Raw genomic sequence first — 25,051 nt, 5'->3', positions numbered from 1 at the left:
ATTCTTCTGTTTAAAAAATAAGTTCAATTTCCTGTCATCAAATCAGACTTTTCCCAACTACTTTTAAGGCCCTTTATAGTCTGGTACTATTCAACCTGCCTAGCTTTTATTTCCTATCATTCCAACATTTCCTATATTCTATTCAAGATAGTATTTTAAGAAAAATTTTATCTTTTGATTTTATATAATTTTTATTTCCAAATATATACCTCCCTTCAGCCACCATTCCCAGTAACAAAATAAAAAAACAAAGTTGAATAAAAGTTAAGACTATAAATACTGTAAAGAACACATAGAATATCTGTGTTCTATATGTTTAGCTCCTACTTCTGTAAGGGAGAGGCATGCATTTTCTCAAAGGATTGTCTTTTTACTGTTGCATGAATACACTATGTTCATTCCTATTTGATTACTTCTACTTCTTCATCTCTGTTATGACAAATGTCCCACTCTTGTTTTCTGATTCTTCTAGGTTTTATTGATCTCTCTATTTAAAAAAAGCACACCATGTATATATTGTATATTATATTTATAGTTTCATGTACATATATTTTGCCTTTCATCTAAAGTCCACTGCCTTCAGGGAGTTTACTACTTTTATGTTTTTCCTTGTGTCAAGTAGTAGAGATTACTTATGCAGAAAGTATTTACCTGTGTAGAAGAGTACACTAGTGGGCAAAGTGCTAAGAAAGGATTTTTCATTCTTTATATTTGTTAGGCCCAGAATCCATCACAATATCTGGGAGTCAGTAAGTACTTAATAGGTGTTTATTGATTGAGTGATAATTTATATTTAATGCCCGTTGTTGAGATTCTGTTGGTGCTCTCTTTATTGATAGAATATGTGTGAAATACAAACATAGTTTTTGAGCAGTGAACATTCTTTTGGAGTGATTTTGAAATGTGTTCCATCATATAGGATGTAAGAGAAGCACTTTTGTATGTATGTCCACAACCAATGTAGAACATGCCAATTGTTTAACTGAATTATGAATATTTTATCAAGGTAACATTGCTTAGAAGAAATAAAATGATGTAAGAATAGGAGATATTAAGAATGACATGGTGTCCAAAAAGTAGGCAGTAATTTTTCTTTCATTCTTTATTTTTAGCCAGGTTCTTTTATTTAGCTTTAAAATAAAGGAAAAATTTAAATTTAGAGAATTTAAAGGAAAAAGAAAATTAAAAGAATCTCTTACTTTGTAAATCTCCTTTTTTTTCTATTATGAGTTGAAGACTGAAAATCAATTTTGTTTATCTAGTCTATGTAACTTTTAAAAATAATATAGAAATATGCAGAAGAGTGGGATTTGTCAGGGACTAGAAAGTAAAAATAAAAATTTAGATAAGTTTTATTTTTAATTTTAAATTTATTTTAATTTAATTCTTCTTTCCTTAAGTTCTTTGCATTATGGCTTCTGACCTCATCATTCAACTAAAACTACTCCCAATAATAATAAAGTTATAATAACTTTTTAATTATCAAATTTCATGGCATTTTCTTAATCCTTATACTTCTGGATTTCTCTGCAGCCTTAGAAACTGTGGATCACTTTGATATGCCTTTTCTATTCTCTTTTCTCTAAATAACATCTCCTTACTGTTCTCTTCTCAGATGTTTTGCGTGAGTTGGGACAGATTCTCCTCTTACATTCTGACTGCTCCTTTTCATTCTTCTTTGTGGGATCTTTACGTAGGTCACTGAAGGCACTGTCCTGGCTCTCCTCTCTCTCTTTATTTAATTTTCACTGCTAATCTCATTAGCTATCATTATCTCATCCTGTCTGTGCTTACGATTCTCAGATTAACCTGTCTCTCAATCTTCTAGTCTCATATGTCCAGTTGGCTATTAGACATCTTGAACTAGATGTCTTTTAAATATCTTAACTCAGCACGTTTAAAACTGAACTTCTTTTCTTTCCCCCTAAACTCTCCCATCTTCCTAACTTCCCTATTTTGTTGAGAACACTGCTATCTTCCAGTTCCTGAGGCTCACAATCTAAGTGTCTTAGATTTCCCACTATTTCTTCCCTTTCCTCCACAGAGTGTTCATTGTGTTGCGAAGACTTACCAGTTTTACCATTATAATATATCACCTTTTCTTTGAGACGGCTGTGCAGGCCCTTATCACCTCATATTTGGACTGTTGCAAGAGTGTGACTCAAGGCTCTTTCCATTATAGCCCATCTTCTATTCAGTTGTTAAATTGATTTTCCATTAGAACAGCTCTGACCATTCCATTCTTCTTTTCAATATTATTTTCTACAGGATCAAATTTAAAATCTACTTCTTCATAACATGTCTCCTTTCTATCTTTCTAGTCTTACTTTATATCCTCATCATTAACCACTTCCCATCCCTCATACATACACTCTGCCATTCATTGACCCTGACATTCTTGTTCTTCACATATGATCTTTCACCTCCCAAGTCAACATTTTCACTGCCTTTCCCTTATGCCTGGAATGCTCTTCCTCTTCATTCTCCTAGTTTCCTTGGCTTTTTTACTATCTGAGCTACAGCCCCACCCTCTGCTAGAAATCTTTCCTAGCCTTACTTGATTTTAGTGCCTTCTATGTTTGGAATTACTTGTTTGCATGTTGTTTCCCCCATAGACTGTGATCTCCTTGAAGAGAGGGATTGCTTTTTGCCTTTCTTTGTACCCTGTTGCTTAGTACAGTGTCTGGCATATAGTAGGTGCTTAATAAATGCTTGTTGACTTGACTTAATAACTTAGGTGAGAATTCAGAAAATCTCTTCACTTCTCACCAAACATCATTTAATTTTCTAATACTTATTTTTCTAATGATAGAACTAACTTAATAGAATTGATATTAGTTTGCCTTCTCTGAGAAGAAAGAATAAAGAAGGGAGGCAGTGCAGTACAGTGATTTTTATACATTACTGTAGTCTAATGAATAATTGGAAGCTATAAAGCAACTGTACTTAGGATTTTGGTGTTTTTCTGTTTTGAGATTTTTCTGTTAGGTTTTCTGGACTTTGTAAGATCAAAGAAGCTAATGGCATAAAAAACATATAGCACTGGATTTGGAGTCAGGAAAACCCAAGTTCAAAATCTGCCATCACATACTAGCTTATAAAATTGTGGTCAAGTCATTTAAGCTCCATCTGCTTCAATTTCAATATCTGCAAATGGGGAATAATAATAATAATAATAATAATAATAATATCTACCTTCCATAGTTATTGTCAGGATAAAATGAGATAATTTATAAAGTGCATTCCAAACCTTAAAGCATTATATGATGTTGTTCAAATTATTGAGGGTTTTCCCCCCCATTGTGTCTAACTCTTTTGTCACTTGATTTGGAGTTTCCTTGGACAAAGATATTGAAGTGGTTTGCCATGTCCTTTTCCAATTCATTTTAAAAATGAAGAAATTGAGGTAAACAGGGTTAAGTGACTTACTCAGATAGCTGGTGTCTGGAGCTGGATTTGAACATAGGAATATGAGTTTTTCAGACTCCATGCCCTGTGCTCCATCCATCGCGCCACTTAATTGTCTCAAAGCACTGTATAAATTCTAGCTATTGCTATTATTGTTGTTGTTATTAAAGTATTATACTTCAGCTTTTTTTAGAAAAAGAGTATTATAAGTAGAAGTAACTTATTTTGTTTTCTAGGCATCTTTAAATGCTAGTGATGTACCTCCTTCTGTTGTAAAAGAAGATTTTCTTGATGACCTTAAAGAAACTAGCATTTCATATTCACAAGAAGCAGATGATAGGGTATTCAGAGCTCATGGTAAGATCCCTGAGCATGAAATCTTATTTTCAAATTCTTGCTTAAAAGTTCTTTTTACTTAAGGGCTTTTTTATTTGTTTTGTTTTAAACCAGGTCATTGTCTACATGAGATATATTTGCTCAGGGAAGGAATTTTTCAACGAATTCCTGATATAGTATTATGGCCAAGTAAGTTTTTGGTTTTTTTGTTTGTTTGTTTGTTTTTTCATGTGTATGTAGCATGTGAGTTTGAATGTGTATATAGCCCTATGTAATGGTTATTATTTTGGTTTGATATTATTAGAACTTAAGTAAATTTAGAACTGAGAAACATGCTATTGTTTCATAGCATAGGTCATAGAAAATTAGGATAATGCAGTTTATCTCCTGGAGAATCTATAGTGAAATAATCATTTAAAACACAAACATGTTTCAATAAACGTAGTCAACATACTTTTATGGAAGGTGCTAGACTTGGAGGCAGAATACCTGAGTTTCACTTCCCAGTTCTCAAACTTCTTGATGATAATTGTTTTCTCATAAAATTACTTATTTCACAGGGTCTTTTGTAAACCATTAAGTCTTATAGAAATAGTTTTTCCCCTATGAAATTAATTTTTGTTGTTGTTGTTGCGGAGGTAGCTTGTGAAAGTTTCACATTTTGCCAAATGAAACAGAAAATTTTAAGAGTTCCTTAATTATTTTACAATATTATTTCATGTAACTTATACTCACATAAAATTTTTACAAACAATATTATTAAAGTTATAAGATAATTTGACAGGAAGATATCCCCCAAATTATGAAAAAGACTGAAATACAGATATGCTGTTTTACACAAACTTCAGATATAATATTAATCAGCAAGTGTTTGTTTAGTATTTACTAAATATTTAGTAATATTCTGGGAACTTTGGGAGATGAGAAAATAAATCACTAAATATAGAACTATTGTCTTTTGCATCTAACTTTTTCTTTCCACTATCATCTCCATATCCTAGGTTGGGATCTAATCACTTGGACAGTAATTGTCCCCTAAGTGGTCTTCTTTTCTCTAATGTTTTGCTTTCCAATATGTCCTGCAGTTATAATCTTAAATTAACAATTTCATCAAGAATCTACATTGGTGTGTTGTTAGCTATGAGGTCAAGTTTAAAGATGGAACCTTTTCTTTTGTTTGTCCACTTTTGCCATTATGTTCTTAACTATTTAAAATATATTAGATAACTTCACAAGTGCCTTGTTAATGAGAGATGGGGATCGGGAGGAAGGGAGAGATTTTAAATATGGTAGAATTTTACTAGAGTGGAAGGCAATGCATATATCATGGTGCCTTTTGGTTTATAGATACCAAATAAGTATTTGTTGGGAATAAATTCTAGACAACTCAAATGTTATTGAAATTAGGTAACTCATTAGTTTTCTCTTTATTCTTTAATAGAGTGTCATGATGATGTAGTTAAGATTGTGGATTTGGCCTGCAAATATAATCTTTGTATCATCCCATTTGGTGGTAGGTATTATGCCTTTTTAGCCTTCACATAAAATTGATTCAAAAAAATTTTAAAATTTAAAATGTTAATTTCTTTGTTTTTGTTCTTCAACATTGAAAATTCATGTGGTTGTTGTGTCACAATAATAACGAAAATAGTTCAAAAGATTAAATTTAGAAGGTTAATAAATGACACAGTGTATACTTTTTATTGGTAATATTAGGCACATTTGATATTTTACATTTTTTACTACTTTCTGCTTCACCAAGTTGTTATTAATTTGTTGGCATTCTTGGAAAGAATATTTTCATGTGGTTGCAAAATTGGTGGAAAAAGTTTTAGGAAAAGATAGGGCACCATTGATGTAGTAGGGACTAGTCTACGGCCATACCACCCTGAACGCGCCCGAACTCGTCTGATCTCGGAAGCTAAGCAGGGTCGGGCCTGGTTAGTACTTGGATGGGAGATGTAGTAGGGACTAGAAAATTAATGCAGGAGCTGATGTATTGAAGGAATACATAAACTATTCTTCAAGACAGAAGAGTAAATTTTCTTGTAAATTTAAAAAAAAATTCACTGTCAATTGAAATGGTGTCTTCCATTCTTTTTTGTGTTCCCCAGATATTCTTCTATAAATATAAACATTCATTCTTTGGTAGTATTGGCCAAAGATAAGCCTTTTGTGAAGGCTAGTAACAATTGATAAGGTATGCATAAACTATAAGCTAAAGAAGGTTAAGTGTACATCTTGCCCTCACAAGCTTTCAGCCTTGAGTCATTCCCTTCATCTCTGTGGGAACTTTTGCTCCCACACATGTGCTGCTGAACCTAAGGTAGAGGAAAATGCAGTGGTCCTGAATCTGCTACAAATTTATGTTACATAATCTCAACTGGGTCCTCAATACTGCTAGGCCACTATCCCACTCATCACAGTACCTCGTAAAAAACTTTTTCATCCCTTTCAAATTTCCTATGGTTCTTCCTTCCCTCCCCTTGTAGTTGAGAACTTTGCATTATATTTTGCTGAGAAAATTGAGGCCACTCACTAAGAGGTCACTTTTCAACTCATCATGTACTTTCTGCCCTTACCTCCTTCACCAGTTTCACATAGTGAGGTAGTGTCTCTTCTTACCAAGACCAACTCTTCTACATACACATCCTATTCTTTTTCATCTCTTCCAGCAGACTGCCTTCTTCTCTCATCTGTATCTTCAGTTTCTCCTGGTCTGCTGATTGCTTTCCTACTGCTTTCTAAGGTGTTTATTGTCTCCCCTGTCCACAAACAAACAAACAAACAAACCCTTTTTTGATCTTTTCTTTCCCACCAGCAATCATCCCACACCTTTTCTCACTTTTGTTGCTAAACTTGAGAAACCTGTCTACAATAGGCTGCTCTACTTAATCCTTTTTGTTCTCTTAACTCTACAATTTGGCTTCCTATTTTATTATTCAATTAAAACTTCAAAGTTACTAGTCATCTCTCAATCCCCAAATCCAATTTTTTTTTTTTTTTTTGGTTCTCATCCTTCCTGACTTTTCTAGCTCTTAACACTGATGCTCACCCTTTTCTTTGATAACCTCTATATTCTCTTCTTCCTAGTTTTTGGGACTCTTATTTTCTTCTTGTCTTTCTTCTGCCTGTCTGATCTTTTCAGTGTCCTTTGCTGGGATCTTCATTTAGGTCATGCCTAATTATCTGAATGCTCCAAAGTTCTATCCGAGATCCTCCTCTCCCTCCACATTATTTTGCTTGATGATCTCTTTAGTTTTCATAGATTCAGTTATCAGATCTACTTGTCCAGCTCTTACTTTTTGCCTGGACTCTTGTCTCATATCACAAGCTGCCTATTAAGCATCTTGAATGGGATTTCCTGTAAATATCTTCAAATTGGCATATCCATAACTGAATGCTTTTTCTCTCCAAATCCTTTCCCCTTCAGAACTTCCCCTATTATTGTTGAGGTCACCACCATTCTTCAAGTTTCCCAGACTCAAAACCTAAGTGTTATCCTCACTTCCTCAATGTCTCTTAAATCTCCTGATTCCCTTCACTCCTCCATGTTCCTACCAAAGCCTATGCAGCTTACCTTCATAATACCTCTTCTTCTCTCCGTTGCTATTATCACTGCTCAGGTACAGGATGCTATCTCTTCACATCTAGACTATTATGATAATCTGTTAGTTGGTCTGCTTGCCACAGATCTCTCTCCATTCTAGTCTGCCTTTCACTTAATTGCCAAAGTGACATGCTTATTCTTTTTTTTTTTTTTTAATAACTTTTTATTGATAGAACTCATGCCAGGGTAATTTTTTACAACATTATCCCTTGCATTCACTTCTGTTCCAATTTTTTCCCCTCCCTCCCTCCACCCCCTCCCCCAGATGGCAAGCAATCCTTTACATGTTGAATAGGTTACAGTATATCCTGGGTACAATATACGTGTGCAGAACCGAACAGTTTTCTTGTTGCACAGGGAGAATTGAATTCAGAAGGTATAAATAATCCGGGAAGAAAAACAAAAATGCAAGCAGTTTATGTTCATCTCCCAGTGTTCTTTCTTTGGGTGTAGCTGCTTCTGCCCATCTTTGATCAATTGAAACTGAATTAGCTCTCTTTATCGAAGAGATCCACTTCCATCAGAATACATCCTCAAACAGTATCATTGTTGAGGTATATAATGATCTCCTGGTTCTGCTCATTTCACTTAGCATCAGTTCATCGCCAGTTCTCTCTGAATTCATCCTGCTGGTCATTCCTTACAGAACAATAATATTCCATAACGTTTATATACCACAATTTACTCAACCATTCTCCAATTGATGGGCATCCATTCATTTCCCAGCTTCTAGCCACTACAAACAGGGCTGCCACAAACATTTTGGCACATACAGGTCCCTTTCCCTTTTTTAGTATCTCTTTGGGGTATAAGCCCAGTAGAAACACTGCTGGATCAAAGGGTATGCACAGTTTGATAACTCTTTGAGCATAGTTCCAAATTGCTCTCCAGAATGGCTGGATGTGTTTACAACTCCACCAACAATGTATCAGTGTCCCTGTTTTCCCACATCCCCTCCAACATTCCACATTATCTTTCCCTGTCACTCTAGCCAATCTGACAGGTGTATAGTGGTATCTCAGAATGTGACATGCTTATTCTTTTAGATAATTGCTTAGTAGAAACTGCTGTTTAAATGTTTACTTTGTGATAAATAAACCATATATGTACATTTAAAATGCTGTATGTATTTATTTGTAAATTTGAATTTCATCAAGCTTTTTTGTTAGAGAAATGTAAAAACAATTTTTGCCTTTATCAAAACAACAGATCTTATGAAATAGGATAGAGAAGGAAAAAAATGTGGAATATATTTCTAAATACTTGTCTTCTCATAATGATCAATAAATAGGTTACAAGTTTTTAACCATATTAAGGATTCTTCAACTTCTTAAAAACAGTTGGTCACAACCTCATATGAGGTCGCATAACTGACTGTAGAGGTCATGATATTATTAATTATTATCAATAAATTTTTGAATTGTATACCTGTTTTATATATCTATCTATTTGGGATTATGTAAAAATTTCTCTGACAAAAAGGGGTCATGAGTGGGAAAAGTTTAAGAAGTCCTGTACCACTGGGGACCCCAGTTTGGATGTGTGTCATTACCTGTAGAGGGAGATAGATGAAAGAATATTCTTTTTATTCTGTTTCTGTTTTTTTTTTTTCTTTGATATATAATACCTAGTTCTTCATAACTGTAAGCAACTTAATCAAGAATAATAAGTAGTGACCTGTTTCCTAGCAGGCATATCTATGTGTTATATCTCAAGGAATGGCTTTGTTATATATAGATAACAGAGTTATAGTCAAATATTTAAATATCTTAATTTATATTTCCTGTTTTGACAGGAGGAACAAGTGTTTCATCTGGACTGTCATGTCCTGTAGATGAGAAAAGAACAATTGTTTCGTTGGACACTTCACAAATGGTATGCGAGTTTTAGAAAAATATTATAGAATATAACATTTATAGACAGCTTACAATTAATTTTAAAATGCCCTTTTCTCCCCTTTATTTCCTCTTCTTTCAAGAGTAAGGAAAAAAACCTTATATATATTAAATTATATAATTTACTCTTTTTTCCTATAAAAAATGTTTATTTACTTGAATTTTCTTTTCCCTTTATTTTCTCCTTCCCATTCTTTTTCTTATCTTTTGTTCTCTCATTTTATTTTTCCCGTACTGTTTTTTATTGTCCTTTGCCTTTTTCTCTTTTATTTTAGAAAAGTAAATATATTTTTAAAGACCTATTGCTATCTTTTTTTTATGTAACTATCATCTGTAACTTTACACCAAATTATGATACAAATATATCATAGGGTTAAAAAGATTACAAAACAGTGGTATATATATAAGTAGAGGTTTGTATTTAAAAAGTGTAGTATTTGCAGTGTTTTATTTAGAAATCCCACCTCTACATGGTTTTATAAAAATAAATGCCAGAATATTCAGAAAGATTATAGTATTCATATTTCCTGAATGAAATAATCTTAATTAAATTCTCTCATGAAACACCTTCTCCTCATCTTATACTTTTGGCTAAGCTATCACAGTTGAGCATGTACAAACATATAGAACACTTAAAGTAATATACAATGTTTTTTAAACTTCTATAAAGTACATAGAACCTTGCTATATAATCTGATAAAAGGGGACAAAATCAAGTTAAGGAGTTCATTATTCTTTTGGAACCCATGACTCTTGAGAACTTTCCTCTTTCTTTAGAGAGCATCACTCTGCTTCCAGCTGTCTTCCACCTTAAGGCTCTTTTTAGCTCCTCACACTCACACTTTTATATATAGTTAGTTGCCAAGACTTTGTTTATTCTGTCTCCAAAGCATTTCTCATTTCCATTTTGCAAGAGGTAGCCTGGTGGACTGGAGATCCATGGCATTTGTGAATGTGGAGGCAAGAAAGAAGGCCTTGATTTAAATCCTACCTCTGAAAATAGCATTGTGACCCTGGACAAGGCACTTCACTTTACTGTAGTTTGCTTTAGTCATCTTTTAAAAATGAGAAAATTGATCTTGATCAATAACTTCTGAAGTCCCTTCCATCTCTAACATCCATGCTCTCTTCTTTCTACCCACATAGCCATCAAAATAGGCAAGTTCTTCTTTATTGCTTGCTTGGGACTATTGAAATGCCTTCCTAATTTGTAGTGCACTGCAAATACTACTTGAGGCTCTGTTTTCCCTAAGCTGTCCTCTAAATAGCTGCTGGAATTATATTCATGAAGTATCTATGTCCTTCCCTTGCCCAATAAATGAACTCTGGTGGTCCTCTCTTAACTCTAGGATCAAACACAAAGTTCTCTGACATTTACAGCCCTTTTTAACTCGCCTTTTTCTTTCTAGCATGTTTAAACATTCCTTCCCTTTCTGCTCAGTGTCAGCTGGCCAAACACATATTCCTGTTCTTCCCACCCAAAACTCTCTCCTTTACTTCCATGCTTTTGTATTTGTTGTTATCTATTCTTGGAATGAATTCAGTCCTTGCTTTCCTTTGAAAATTCTATCCTGAACTCCGTTTTCTCCATGGAACCTTTATTGATTCCCCTTTAGTACATTGTATCCCACCTTCATTATCTTGTGTATACACACACACACACACACACACACACACACACACACACACACACAGTCTGCCTCCCTTTCTTTCTTCCTTCCCTCCCTTCTCTTCTTTCTTCCCTTCCTTTTTACTTCCCTCCCTTGCCCAGGGTCACACAACTAGGAAGTGTTATGTGTTTGAGGATATTTTTTGTCCTTTATGGTACAAGCTGTTAACTATCTCTTGCATTAACTATTATTTCTTTTTCCAGTTTTTGTTCTTTCTCATTTGATTTTTTTTTTTTAATCCTTTTTGAGCTCTTTCAAAGAGGCTTTTTGAGCTTGAGACCAATTCATTTTACCCATTTAGGCATATTGACAATGCTGTCCTATTCTGAATTTGTGTTTTGATTTTCTCTGCTGCCATAATAACTTTCCATATTATGGTCTCTTTTCTGATTTTTTTTTTTTAATTCCTTTTTATCTTATCTCATGATTTTAAAGTTGAGCTCTACTCCTGTGGCACAGGAGTTCTGTCCCAAGTTTCTTGCACTGGGAGTCTGGGCTGTACCAGAGCCTCTGGAGTTCATGGCTTGCCTAATGGTAGCCCCAGTCTCTCCTCCGCCTGTTGTGCTGGGGTTTCAAGACTGGCATTTTACCTTATGCTCTGGGACTGCAGGTCTTCTTCCAGTTGGCCTTGGCTGTTGATCTCTACTTTGAATCTCCCACTGCTTTGCCCACACCACATCTGAAATGGATTGTGTTCTCCTTTTACTCAAGTGAGATAGACCTTTCCTGAAATTCTTAACTTATCTTAAGCTGAAAAACTGTTTTGCTCTTTTTTGTAGCTTGTCACTCTAGACATACTTAGAGGCTTGATTTAGCATTGTTTCTGAGGGAAACTGGGAAGAGCTCAGACAACTTTCTGGCTTCTCTCTGCCATCTTGGCTGTGTTATCATTTTAAGTAAAAATCACTTTCAAAGAAGTAGGATTAAGTTTTACACAAATTAGTGAATTGTAATCAAAGTTTTAATTATAGAACTTTAGAACATTTGTCTTGATCTTTAGAATATTGTTGGCTTGTATTCAAGCATCAAATTGATTTGTTTTCAAGCTTTGAAGCATTGTAGTATTACTTGTAAGTATATATATGTATATATACATATACATATATATATATATATATACACTTAATTTAAGTTCATATGAATATATATCAAAGACTTGTAATTTTATCTTTATTCAGGATTGAGCCTTTTCAATCTAACAAGTGCATTTGTAGGCTGTTCCTATTATGCTTTTGTTTTATTATTATCAATACTTTTTGTTTTGTTTTGTTTAATTTGTTTTTGTTGGAGCCAGAATTTTAGAGTTACTCTAGAAACTGTCTAGTCTAATTCCCTCTTTTACCAGATGAAGAAAGTGAGATTCAAAGAGATAAAATCATATAAGTTCTAATATTCAGTTCTGCAAACCTCACAAGTATCTATTATGTGGAAGGATCTAAGACTATAATGACAAAAAAGTATAGTTCTTGCTTTCAGGGAGCTTAAGTCTAGAAGGGAAATGAGATGGATACATATATAAGTTGACTTAAGTCTTGGATGTATTGAATTATAGGTGATGTTGAGATATCCAGTTAAGAATTAGTTAGAAATGGTAAGCTAGAGTTCATGGGAGAGATTGGAACTAGAGATAAATTTGGGAGTCATTAATTACAGGAAGCGCAGATGAAATTGCTAAGGAATAGTATAGAAAGAACAAATCTGTAGAGAAAACTTTGTGAGGGAGGAATAACTATTGACAAAGAAGGGGTAAGTATCTGAAAGGAAGAGAAGTATCATGGAAAAGTAGGAAAGAAAAATATCAAGAAGGGGTATTATTTTCAAGTATGATAAAAAGATTACAGAGAATAAGGATGGGGGGGAAGCATTAGAATTTGACAACAATTTGAGTATAGTGAGAGGATGAAAGATCTTTTGAAATAAATTGTGAGTTGGTGAAAAAATAAGCGACAAGAAATAAATATTGCTCTTTTACCTTTAATAGTAAAGATAAGGTCAGAGTATAGCAGAATGGAAAAGATGAGGAAGGGATAACCAGGTCAAGGGAAAGTAATTTTTGATATCTTCATTTGTTTTAAGATGAAGGGATTTAAGCATGTTTATATATATGGGGAAAAGAACCAGTGTTAATTTTGATAGGTAGGATTCCATCCTCTGAGATAAGAAGGAAGGTGTGAATGGAAGAGAAAATAAAGAATTTATATAGAGTGGTAGGGAGATAAGAGATAATTTGGCTGAATGAAAGAATGAAAAAGCAATTATTAAGCATTTACTATTTACTAAGCCTTGTCTTAACTATTCTATTCAAATCTAAAAAGGTAGATAGTTCTTGAGTTCAGTATGTTTATGCTATAACACATATAAAAGGAAGTTCACCTTCTGAACTGATAGAAGTTCTAAGGGTCCTGTAAGATTGATGGCAAAGCCTAGATGATATTTGATCAACAGACCTCATCGCAGGTTTTCCGGATCTAGATAGATGTAGAGAAAAGATGACTGTCAAAGCCTAGAGGATTTTCAGAGGCAGTGGCAGGAAAAATGGCAAAAATCTAATGGGCATACAACTCATTGCAAAAAATAGTGTTTCTTCTCATCCAGATGTGTTCTGGTTGGCCCTGGCTTGAGAAGAAAGGGAACAAATGTTCATTCACATCCTCTCTCTTGTTTTTGTAGGTATTCCTGCTTAATATAGCCTAATTTAAAAATTTTTTTTGGTTACTTTTATTGAAACTTTCTCTCTGCCTTTCTCTCCACCACACACTAGTGGCCACCATTTGAAAAATAGAGTGAGATAGAGATATTTCTAGATACATAGATATCTCTGTCTCTCTCTATGTATTTAGATGTGTTGAAATATCTCTATATGTAAAACCATACTGTGCATACTTCTATTTATTACTTCTTTCTCTGGAACTTTGTGGATGGTTTAAATATTTAGTTCAATTATTTAGTCCTTTTTTCCCCTTCATTTTAATGGTATTTTATTTTTCTAATTACATGTACAAATAGTTTTCAGTATTCTTTTTTTTTTTTTAAATAATAGTTTTTTTCAAAATACATGCAAAGGTAGTTTTCAGCATTCTCCCTTCCAATATCTTGTGTTTCAAATTTTTCTCTTTTCTCCGCCTCCGCCATTAGACAGCAAGTAACCCAGTAAGTGTTAAACATGTGCATTTCTTCTATATATATTTCCACCCTTATCATGCTGCACAAGAAAAATCAGATCAAAGAGGGGAAAAAAATGTGAAAGGAAAAAAAAGCAAGCAAAGAACAAGAAAAAGAGTAAAAATACTATCTTGTGATCCATAGTCAGTCTCCACAGTCCTTTCTCTGGATGCAGATGACTTAGTTCCTTATGTCTATTGGAATTTGCCTGAATCACTTCATTGTTGAAAAGAACCACATCCATCAGAGTTGATCATCACATAATCTTGCTGTTGTTGTGTAAAATCTTCTCTTGATTTTACTCATTTCATTTAGTATCAGTTCATTAACATTCATTTTTGTAAGATTTTGAGTTCCAAAATTTTTTCTCCTTCTCTCCCCAAGACAGTAAACAATCTGATATAGGTTATGCAAGTATGAACATTATTATTAACATATTTCTGTATTAGTCACATTGAGAAAGAAAAATCAGAACACGAGAAAGAAAAAAACAAAACAGAAGATGAAAATAGAGTATTTTGGTCTACATTCAGACCCTGTAGTTCTTTCTTTAGATGCAGGTGGCATTTTCCATCCCTGGTCTATTGGAATTATCTTGGATTATTATATTACTGAGAAGAGCTAAGTCTGTTACAGTCTTGCTGTTATTGTATATGATGTTCTGATTCTCCTCACTTCATTTAATATCAGTTCATTTAAGCTTTTCCAGGCTTTTTTTGAAATCAAGCCTGCTCATCGTTTCTTGTAGAACAATAATATTCCATTACTTTCATATACCATAACTTACTCGGCCTTCCCCGATTGATGTCCCTCCATTCAGTTTCCAATTCTTGTCATCACAAAAAGAGGTACTACAAACATTTTTACACTTTTCTCCCCTCCTTTATGTTCTCTTTGGGATATTGTCCCAGTATTGGCACCACTGGATCAAAGAGTGAGCACAATTTTATAGTCCTTTAGGCATTGTTCCAAATTGCTCTCCAGAATGGCTGAATTAGTTCACAGTTCCATCAAGAGTGCATTAGTGTCATTGATCAGAGAAATGCAAATTAAGACAACTCTGAGATACCACTACACACCTGTCAGATTGGCTAAGATGACAGGAAAAAATAATGATGAATGTTGGAGGGGATGTGGGAAAACTGGGGCACTGATGCATTGTTGGTGGAGTTGTGAATGAATCCAACCATTCTGGAGAACAATCTGGAATTATGCCCAAAAAGTTATCAAACTGTGCATACCCTTTGATCCAGCAGTGTTACTAATGGGCTTATACCCCAAAGAGATACTAAAGAAGGGAAAGGGACCTGTATGTGCCAAAATGTTTGTGGCAGCCCTGTTTGTATTGGCTAGAAACTGGAAATTGAATGGATGCCCATCAATTGCAGAATGGCTGGGTAAATTGTGGTATATGAATGTTATGGAATATTATTGTTCTGTAAGAAATGACCAGCAGGATGAATACAGAGAGGCCTGGAGAGACTTACATAAACTGATGCTAAGTGAAATGAGCAGAAACAGGAGATCATTATACATTTCAACAAAGATATTGTATGAGGATGTATTCTGATGGAAGTGAATTTCTTTGACAAAGAGACCTGAGTTTCAATTGATAAATGATGTTCAGAAGCAGCTACATCCAAAGAAAGAACACTGGGTAATGAATGTGAACTATTTGCATTTTTGTTTTTCTTCCCGGGTTATTTTTACCTTCTGAATCCAATTCTCCCTGTGCAACAAGAGAACTGTTCGGTTCTGAAACATATATTGTATCTAGGATATACTGCAACATATCTAACATATATAGGACTGCTTGCCATCTAGGGGAGGGGATGAAGGAAGGGAGGGGAAAAAATCGGAACAGAAGCGAGTGCAAGGTATAATGTTGTAAAAAAAATTACCCTGTCATGGATTCTGTCAATATAAAGTTATTTTAAAATAAAATAAAATATATTAAAAAAAATTTTAAAAAGAGTGCATTAGTGTCCCAATTTTCCCACATCTTCTCCAATATTCATCATTATTTTTCTCATCTTAGCCAATCTGATAGGTGTGAGGTGGTACCTCAGAGTTGTTTTAATTTGCATTTTTGTAATCACTAGTAATTTAGAGCATTTTTTCATATGACTACATGGATTTAATTTCTTTTTTTAATGAATAATAGCTTTTTATTTTTCAAAATACATGTAAAGATAGTTTTCAACATTTACCCTTACAAAACCTTGTGTTCCATATTTTTCTCCTTCTCTCCCCCTTCTTTTGGATAGCAAACAATCCAGTATAGGTTAAACATGTACAATTCTTTTAAACATATTTCCACATTTATCATGCACAAGAAAAATCAGATCAAAAAAGAAAAAAAAAAAGAGAGAGAGAAAAAGCAAGCAAACAACAACAAAAAAGGTGAAAATACTATATTGTGATCCGCATCAGTCTCTATGGTTCTCTCTCTGGATGCAGATGACTTTCTTCATCACAAGTTTATTGGAATTGGCCTGATTCTCCTCATTGTTTAAAAGAGCCAACTTCATCAGAATTGATCATCATATAATCTTTTTGTTGCTGGATACAATGTTTTCTTGATTCTACTCACTTCACTTAGCACAGTTCATCCAAAGTCTCTCCAGACCTTTCTGAAATTATCTTGCTGATCATTCCTTATAGAACCAATAATATTCCATTACCTTCATATATCATAACTTATTCAACCATTCCCCAACTGATGGGCATCCACTCAGTTTCTTGTTCTTTGCTACTACAAAAAGTGCTGCCACAAACATTTTTTACACATGTGGGTCCTTTTTCCTTTTTTGTTAGTCTCTGGGATACAAACCCAGTAGAGACACTGATGGATTAAAGGGTATGCACAGTTTGATAGCCCTTTTAACGTAGCTCCAAATTGCTCTCCAGAATGATTGGATCAGCTCATAATTCTACCAACAATATATTAGTGTCCCAGTCTTTCCACATTCCCTTTCAGCATTTATCTTGTCATCTTAACCAATCTGAGAGTTTTGAAATAGTACCTCAGAGGTGTCTTAATTTGCATTTCTCTTATCAATGATGATTTGGAGTATTTTTTCATATAAATATAGAAATGATTTAGTTTAATTTCTTCATCTGACAATTGTTCATATTTGACCATTTATTAATTGGAGAAAGGCTTGTATACTTATAAATTTGAGTCAATTTTCTATGTAGTTTAGAAATGATCCTTTAATTTTTTCATCTGAAAATTGAATGTTCATATTCTTTATCAGTTTGTCAATTGGGAAATGATTTGTGTTCTTATAAATTTAGCTAAATTCTCTATATAATTTAGAAATAAGACCTTTATCAGTAACATTCAAGTGTTTTTCAAAAATATTGTTACTATATCCAACTAGTGGTTCTGCTTATCATATTCTTCATTATTTCATGCTAATCTCTCCATGTTGTTTCTAAAATCAACTAATCGTTTTTACATATAGGTGATCATTTTTTATATCATAGTAGAATTTCATCCCAATCATATACCACAAGTTGTTTAGCAGTTCCCCAGTTGATGGACAAATTCCTTATTTCCAGGGTTTTTTTGCCAACACAAAGGAAGCTACTATAAATATTTTGGAACATATAGATTCTATTCCTTTTTTCTCTGATCACCTTGGGCAACATTTCATACCTAGGAGTAGAATTGTTGGGTCAAAGGTTATAAAGAGTTTTCTAATTCTTTGGGCATAATTTCATTTTGCTCTCCAAAATGGATCAATTTACAGTTCCACCAACAGTAAATTGATGTCCTAGTTTTTTCATATTCTTTTCAATGTTGTCATTTTCCCCTTCTATCATTTTAGCCATCTAATAGGTGTGAGGTGGTATCTTGTTTTAATTTGTATTTCTCTAATCAATAATGATTTAGAGCATTTTTTTATATGACTTTTATATAGTTTTGATTTCTTCCAACCAAAATTGCTTGATTTATGTACTTTGGCCATTTATTAATTGGGAAATTCCTCTCCGTAAGTCTGATAGATAATATGTTTATATCCTTCTTATTTGCTCATGATCTCTTTCTTTATGTCTAGGTCATCTATCCATTTTGACTTTATCTTAGTGAATTTTATAAGATAATTGGTCTGTAACTAGTTTCTACCATACTGCTTTCCAGTTTTCCCAACTTTTTTTTTTTTAAAGCAAATAGTGACTTCTTATCCTAGATACTTAAGTCTTTACATTTTTCAAACACAAGGTTACTATAATAATTTACTACTCTGTGTTGTATGTCTACTCTGTTCCACTGATCTACCTTTATTTCTTAGGCAGTACCAGATAATTTTGATTGTTATTATCTTATAATACAGTTTAAGATCTGGTACAGCTAGATTTCTTTACAATTTTGTCATTAATTCCTTTGATGTTTTTGACTTCTTGTTTTTCCAAATGAAATTTGTTAATATTTTTTCTAACTCAATAAAATGACTTTTTGCTAATTTAATTGGGATGGGATTGACTAAGTAGATCAGTTTAGGTAAAATTCTCATTTTTATTACATACTGGCTTTGTCCATCAGTGAACAATTAATGTTTTTCTATTTATTTAAATCTGACTGTATTTGCATAAAAAGTGTTTTATAATTACGTTCATATAGTTCCTGGATTTGTATTAGCATATATAATTCCGGGTATTGTAGGCAGTCCGATACAGTTCTTTTAAATGGGTATCGCTTACTATTTCAGGGTTTGTTGGTGACATAGAAGTGCTGATGGTTTTTGTGAATTTATTTTATATGCTGCTTTGCTAAAATTATTGTTTCTACTAACTTTTTAATTGAATCTCTAGGATTTTTCAAGTATTTTATTTCCTCATTGTCCATTTTGATTTTTCCCAATTTATTTTTCTTCACTTACGGTTATTGCTAGCAGTTTTAATACCGTATTGAATAACATTGGTGATAATGGACATCGTTGGTTTTTTCCCCTGATTTTATTGGGAAGGTTTCTAATTTATCCCCCAAATAATGTTTGCTGATGGTTTTAAATAGATGTTTCTTATTATTTTTAGAAAAAAATTCCTTTAAACCTATGTTTTCAATTTTTTTTTAAACAGGAATGAGTGCTGTATTTTATCAAAAGTTTTTTCTGTATTTGTTGATATGATCAAATGATTTTTGTTATTTGTGTTTTGATATAATCAATTTTGTTAATACTTTTCCTCTTATTAAACCATCCCTATATTACTAGTATAAATTCCAGTTTTCATAATGAATCATCTTTATGATATCCTATTGTAGTCTCCTAGTTAGAATTTTTTTTGTCTCAGTATTTTATCAAGATTTTTGTCTCAGTAATCATTAAGTGGAATTAGTTTATATTTTCCTCTCTTTTGCTCTTACTGGCTTAGTATCAGCATCATATTTATTTCATAAGATGAGTTTGGTAGGACTCCTTTGCTTATTATACCGAGTAATTTATTTCATATTTGAATTAGTTGATCTTTGAATGCTTGATAGAATTTATATGTAAATCCATTTGGTCCTGATGCTTTTTTCCTTAGAAAGCTCATTTATGGCCAATATTTATTTCCAAAAAAATAGGTTTATTTAGAGATTTTGTTTTCTATTTTGTTAATCTAGGCAGTTTATAATTTTGTAAATATTCTCCTATTCCATTTTAATTGTTAAATTTATTGGCATATAAGATGAGCTTATTTTCTTCAGTAATATAGATTTTATTAATCTTATGTATAAGATTATTTTCTGTATGTTGGGAGGGGGGTTAGAACAATTATTATGAGTCAAGATTAGATGAATAAAAAGATTTAGAAGGACACATTTAGATAATCTTGTGTACTCATTTAACCTGGTGTTTTGCCTGAAGTATGGCCAAGTGAGGGAAAAAGCTGAACTGGAGATAGAGGACTTTTGTAGTTTCAGTGGATTGATGCCTTTTCATTTTATGATAAGATCAAAGACTTATTTTTCAATTGTAGAATTGTATCAACTAACTTTAATCTTGTGGAAAATAGTATTACAGCTAACAACTTTTAAGTTTGGCATATAGCAACAGTGTAGCTGTGGTGATTCTTAAAGACTCTGCTTGTAAGAAAAGTTTTGGTAGCTTCTATGAAGCTGGCAAGGTTTTGAATATGGTTTCTATAAGGATTAATTTAAGTTTTAGAGTGTGCAAAATTTAATAATCTAATATTATCTTTCAGGAAGTTTTAATAGTTGTGAGCAAGTAGAGCCTTTCAAGTCCAGAAAGAAACTAAGGAAAATATAATAATTATAATATTTGATCACTCTTCTGCCTTAAGAAATTATATTTCTATAGAATGAGGTAAGTAATTTCATAGATATGGAAATCAATCTTTTTTTCTTTCTTTCTTTCTTTTTTTTTTTTAAATAGAATCGAATCCTCTGGATTGATGAACACAATCTGACGGCCCATGTAGAAGCTGGTATAACAGGACAGGAGCTGGAGAGACAAGTATGTTATCTTTCTTTAATATCACTTTTTTTCCCCAACCAGTAAAAATCTGTTCTTCCTCCAATTGAGAATGAAAGAAAAATAGAACTTCTGTTACAACTGTGTGTAGTTAAGCAAAATAATATGTCTTGACAATTTTTAAAAGAAATGTACATATATATCTCATTTTGCTATCTGAGTTTTTAACCTTTCTTAAAGGAGGTAAAAAACATTTTTCTTCATTAATCCTTTGGAATCATGGTTCTTCAGTTATGCTGAATATAGTTTCTAAGTCTTTCAAAATTGTTTTTCTTTCCAGCATTGTAGTCTGTATAGATTATTTTTTTGGTTCTGTTTGTTTCACTTTGCCTTAGTTCAATAAAGTTTTCCCAGGTCTGTTTGAAACCATTTCCTTCATTATTTTCTGTAATATATATATTCTTTCACACTTAGAGCCATAATCTACTTATCCATTCCCCAATTGAAGAGCACTCCTTCATATTCTTAGTTTTTGAAGGCTGCTTCAAAAAAAGCTACAAGTATTTTGTTGTATATACTTAGTTTTTCTAAGACTAATCCTTTCCTAAGTCCCTTTTTTTTTTTTGTCCCCCTCCCTTTTTTTCTGTTTTCCTGTGGAGTGAAATATATGTCTGTACTCAGCTAGTTGATGATAGTGAGGTTGAAGTGTCAGCTGCTTGTCCATGTTTTTATAGATGTTTCCTTATGCATCCTTATTATATGAGGTAATTTTTTTTAACCTTCCTTTTTCTTCTCTACTTCTTTATCTTCCTTTCCACTCTATTTTATGATCAAGATATAACAGAATCGGTCTTAGGTTTTATGTTTGATTACATTTCTTTTATGATCTTGATGATGATGAAATTCAAGGGGGATATGTATATCATATCCTCTTATTAGAATGTAAATAATTTATCTTTGATCCCTTATTTTTCATTCCTTCATTCCCTCCTCTCTCTTCTCTTTCCCCTTGCCCCCCATTCCTCATAATACTTTTTCTTTGGCATGGAAACTTGAGATTTTGACTTTAATGTTGCTGTGGTTATTCATCTGGCGATTTCTTTCAGGAAATGACCAGTGAATTCTTTTTATTTTCATTTTGACCTCTAGTTCTAAGATATCTGGGAACTTTTCTTTTAAAAATTTCCTGGAATGTGAACTCTTATTTTGGTCATGATTTTCAGGTAGTCCAGTGATTCTTCAGTGATTTCTTTTTGATGTGTTTTCCAAGTCAGTTGTTTTTCCTATAAGATACTTTGTTTTCTTCAGTTTTTCAGCCTTTTGGCTTTGTTTTAATATTTCTTGTTGCTTCAGGGAGTCATTGGCTTCTATTTTAATCTCTTCTTATCTTCAGGAAATTTGTTCCTTGGGCAAATTCTTGTATTTGATTTTAGTCTAGTTTTTGCTGTGAGGCTTTAATTATAGGTGTTTTTTACTTATGTCTGTCTTAAGTTGCCCTGTCATCATAATAGCTTTTTATGGTCCAATTTTTTTTGTTTGTTTGTTCATTCTTCCAGCTTCCTTTTTGACTTCAGACTTTATATTGGGGCCAAGCTCTGGGCACTTCAGCAGGGAAAGTTCAGGCAGGTTTTAATGTTGCTTTCTTTGGGGTAATAAGTATTGTGTTATCTTAGGTTCTCAGGGAGTGCCCAGGGCCAGGTTGATAATAAATACCTCTTTATTCAGTAGTTTTCCTACTTCTAATGAATTTGTCATCTATAAAATATGAATAGTAAGAGCATTTTTCCTCATAAGAGTTGTTATGATGATCAAATGAGATAACACATTCAGCATTTTGTAAACCTTAAAATATAACATTAATTCTAGACATTATTATTATTATTAATAATACCCATTATAGTGAATTACTAGAGATTTAGCAAAATATTATTTATACTTAAAAACTTGTAGAACAAATATACAAATAAAACAGTTATACAAGAGTATATTTATGTTGATATTTTAATTAATACTTTTAATATTTCTTTATCTTCATACAAAGAAAAGAAAGAGATGAAAAATATTTCAAAGAACCTTGATTCTACTGATTTAGTTAAATGTTATAAATTGTGATACTTTGCTGCTTTCATAAGTATTTTTACTTTAATAATTTTTATCTGTATGAGGATAGTAAAGATACCTATCACAGCTACTATTTGACTTTTGCTCTTTAATAGTGTTTTCTAGTGAAATTTATTTTTCACATTTCTTTTTATTTATGAGTGTATCTTTATTTTAACAGTTACCATTGTGATAGTTGTTTGGGCCCATTTGTAGTTAATAATGTGGACTTTGTAAAGAGAAACATTGAAAGAATTGTTTACTTTAAACAAATACATTTGTTTTTGAACATTTTTAATATAACGTACTTCAGAATGGAACTAGAATAAAGATGCCTAAAAACAAAACTCTTATAACAAAATTCTTTTAAAAAAAAAATTAAGGATTTTCAAACATGCTCTACTGATACATTACCCCACATACATAGCAATTTTTGAAAACAAAAAAATGGTCTTTCATATCCCTGATTTTATCTTTTTTATATTATTTGATATAGTATAACCTTTCCCAGTTTTTATTTTTTTAAAAGGTTAAAATTAAAATTCAAAGAACATATTTCCAGGAGTTTTAAATGACATTTTCCTACACTAGAAATTTGAGCTATTTTATCTATTAGTTTATTTTCTTCAATGCCAATGTAGAACTTTCTTTTTCTTCTTAGTAGACCATAATCTCTCTTGTGCAACAACTTTTGATTTTAGTTGATGTGCTACATTAGATTTTGGTGGGTTTTACTTTCAATTTCAAGTTTCGCCCTTTAACTCTTAGGAGCTTCACCAATTTTAAATGGCAGAAGGACAATAGTTAGGTAATACCAATTTAAATTTGTCATATAAAGTTTCATGTATACAATGCATTTGCTTTTGATATATATGAATATAGTGCTTTACATTATAAATTATATTTTAGGGATGAGGTTAAAAATTTGCTGTATTTAAAGATTTTATTGAAGTGGGTTATTTAACAGTAATAATGGTTGACATTTATGTGATACTTTAAGGTGTACAAAGCAACGTGTGTATGTGATGTGTATGTATGTTATGTCATTTGATTATCACAACTCTTTTAGTAGGTACTATTTTTATCCCCATTTTACAGATTAAGTGACTGCAACTAGAGAGGCTTAGTGACTTGCTCAGTGTCACAAAGCCAGCAAGTGTCTGGAATTTAAGCATAGGTCTTCCTGATGCTAAGTTCCGTGCTTCTAAGAAACTCCTGTACTCGCCTAGCCTAATTAATGTTGTCAGTATGTCTCAGTATTTTTTCCCAGGAAGAATTTCACTGTTAAGGTCACATAATTTTCCTTTGTTTATTTATCCACCTAATCAATAATCCACAGTATTGTAAATCTAATATGTACATATTAGTATGTCATCTATATTTTTATTAGGGACTATTACCTTGTGACTGGATTATTACAACTACTTCCCCTGGTTGATCTCCTTGCCACAAATCTTTCAGCATTCTAGTCTGATGTTAGCACTGCTTCTGAATCATTTTTTTTTAGGCACATATCAGACCATGTCATTCCCTGTTCAACTCCATTGGTTTCCCATCTGTTGCTTCTAGGATTAAGGATAAAATAATCTCTTCAGCTTTTAAAGACCATTACAATCTGGCCCCCAACCTGATCTCTCTAGTTTTACAGGACAGACACTATTGAAAATAATGAACTGTCAGTGAGTCCAAATCTGCCTAATGGTTAATGCCTAAATGGTTCCACACCAGAAGTTCTCCACACAGATGAAGCCACAGGTCTACTACCCCCCCCCCTCCCCAACACTCCCCCCTCCCCCCCTTGCTCAACATCATTTTGTAGAGAAAAAAAATTTAATATATAGAAAGAAAACCTAAGCACAGCATAAATTAATTTAATCTTTCCTTTATTCTAGCACATATACCCAGTCATCTGGTGATAACTTATTCTCTTTTTGAAATGAGAATTTGGTTAGCTTAAAAAAATAAATTACTTGACATTTATTAAGCACCTATTATGTTCTAGGCATTGTGCTAAGAGCCAGGACACATATAAAGAAGGAGGTAGTCTCTACTCTCTCTCTCTCTCTCTCTCTCTCTCTCTCTCTCTTTTTTTTTTAATAACTTTTTATTGATAGAACTCATGCCAGGGTAATTTTTTACAACATTATCCCTTGCATTCACTTCTGTTCCGATTTTTCCCCTTCCTCCCTCCACCCTCTCCCTCAGATGGCAAGCAGTCCTTTACATGTTGAATAGGTTACAGTATATCCTGGATACAATATACGTGGGCAGAACCGAACAGTTTTCTTGTTGCACAGGGAGAATTGAATTCAGAAGGTATAAATAATCCGGGAAGAAAAACAAAAATGCAAGCAGTTTATATTCATCTCCCAGTGTTCTTTCTTTGGGTGTAGCTGCTTCTGCCCATCTTTGATCAATTGAAACTGAATTAGCTCTCTTTCTCGA

General features: G+C 32.8%; 1 protein-coding gene across 2 annotated transcripts in view; it reads left to right on the top strand.

Annotated features, from left to right (window-relative positions):
• Positions 1-25,051, top strand: part of AGPS (alkylglycerone phosphate synthase) — a 146,738-nt gene that overhangs the window by 42,112 nt on the left and 79,575 nt on the right. For both annotated transcript variants that reach the window (XM_051986137.1, XM_051986138.1), the window contains exons 4-8: positions 3,645-3,765; positions 3,859-3,933; positions 5,186-5,257; positions 9,150-9,229; positions 20,468-20,548. In XM_051986137.1, coding sequence (XP_051842097.1) covers positions 3,645-3,765; positions 3,859-3,933; positions 5,186-5,257; positions 9,150-9,229; positions 20,468-20,548 — 429 coding nt within the window. The remainder of the gene's footprint in view (positions 1-3,644; positions 3,766-3,858; positions 3,934-5,185; positions 5,258-9,149; positions 9,230-20,467; positions 20,549-25,051) is intronic.

This window comes from Antechinus flavipes, chromosome 3 (genome assembly GCF_016432865.1).
Source record: "Antechinus flavipes isolate AdamAnt ecotype Samford, QLD, Australia chromosome 3, AdamAnt_v2, whole genome shotgun sequence".
NCBI lineage: Eukaryota > Metazoa > Chordata > Mammalia > Dasyuromorphia > Dasyuridae > Antechinus > Antechinus flavipes.
Note: the sequence above shows the minus strand (reverse complement) of the source record. Positions and strands in the feature narration are given on the sequence as shown.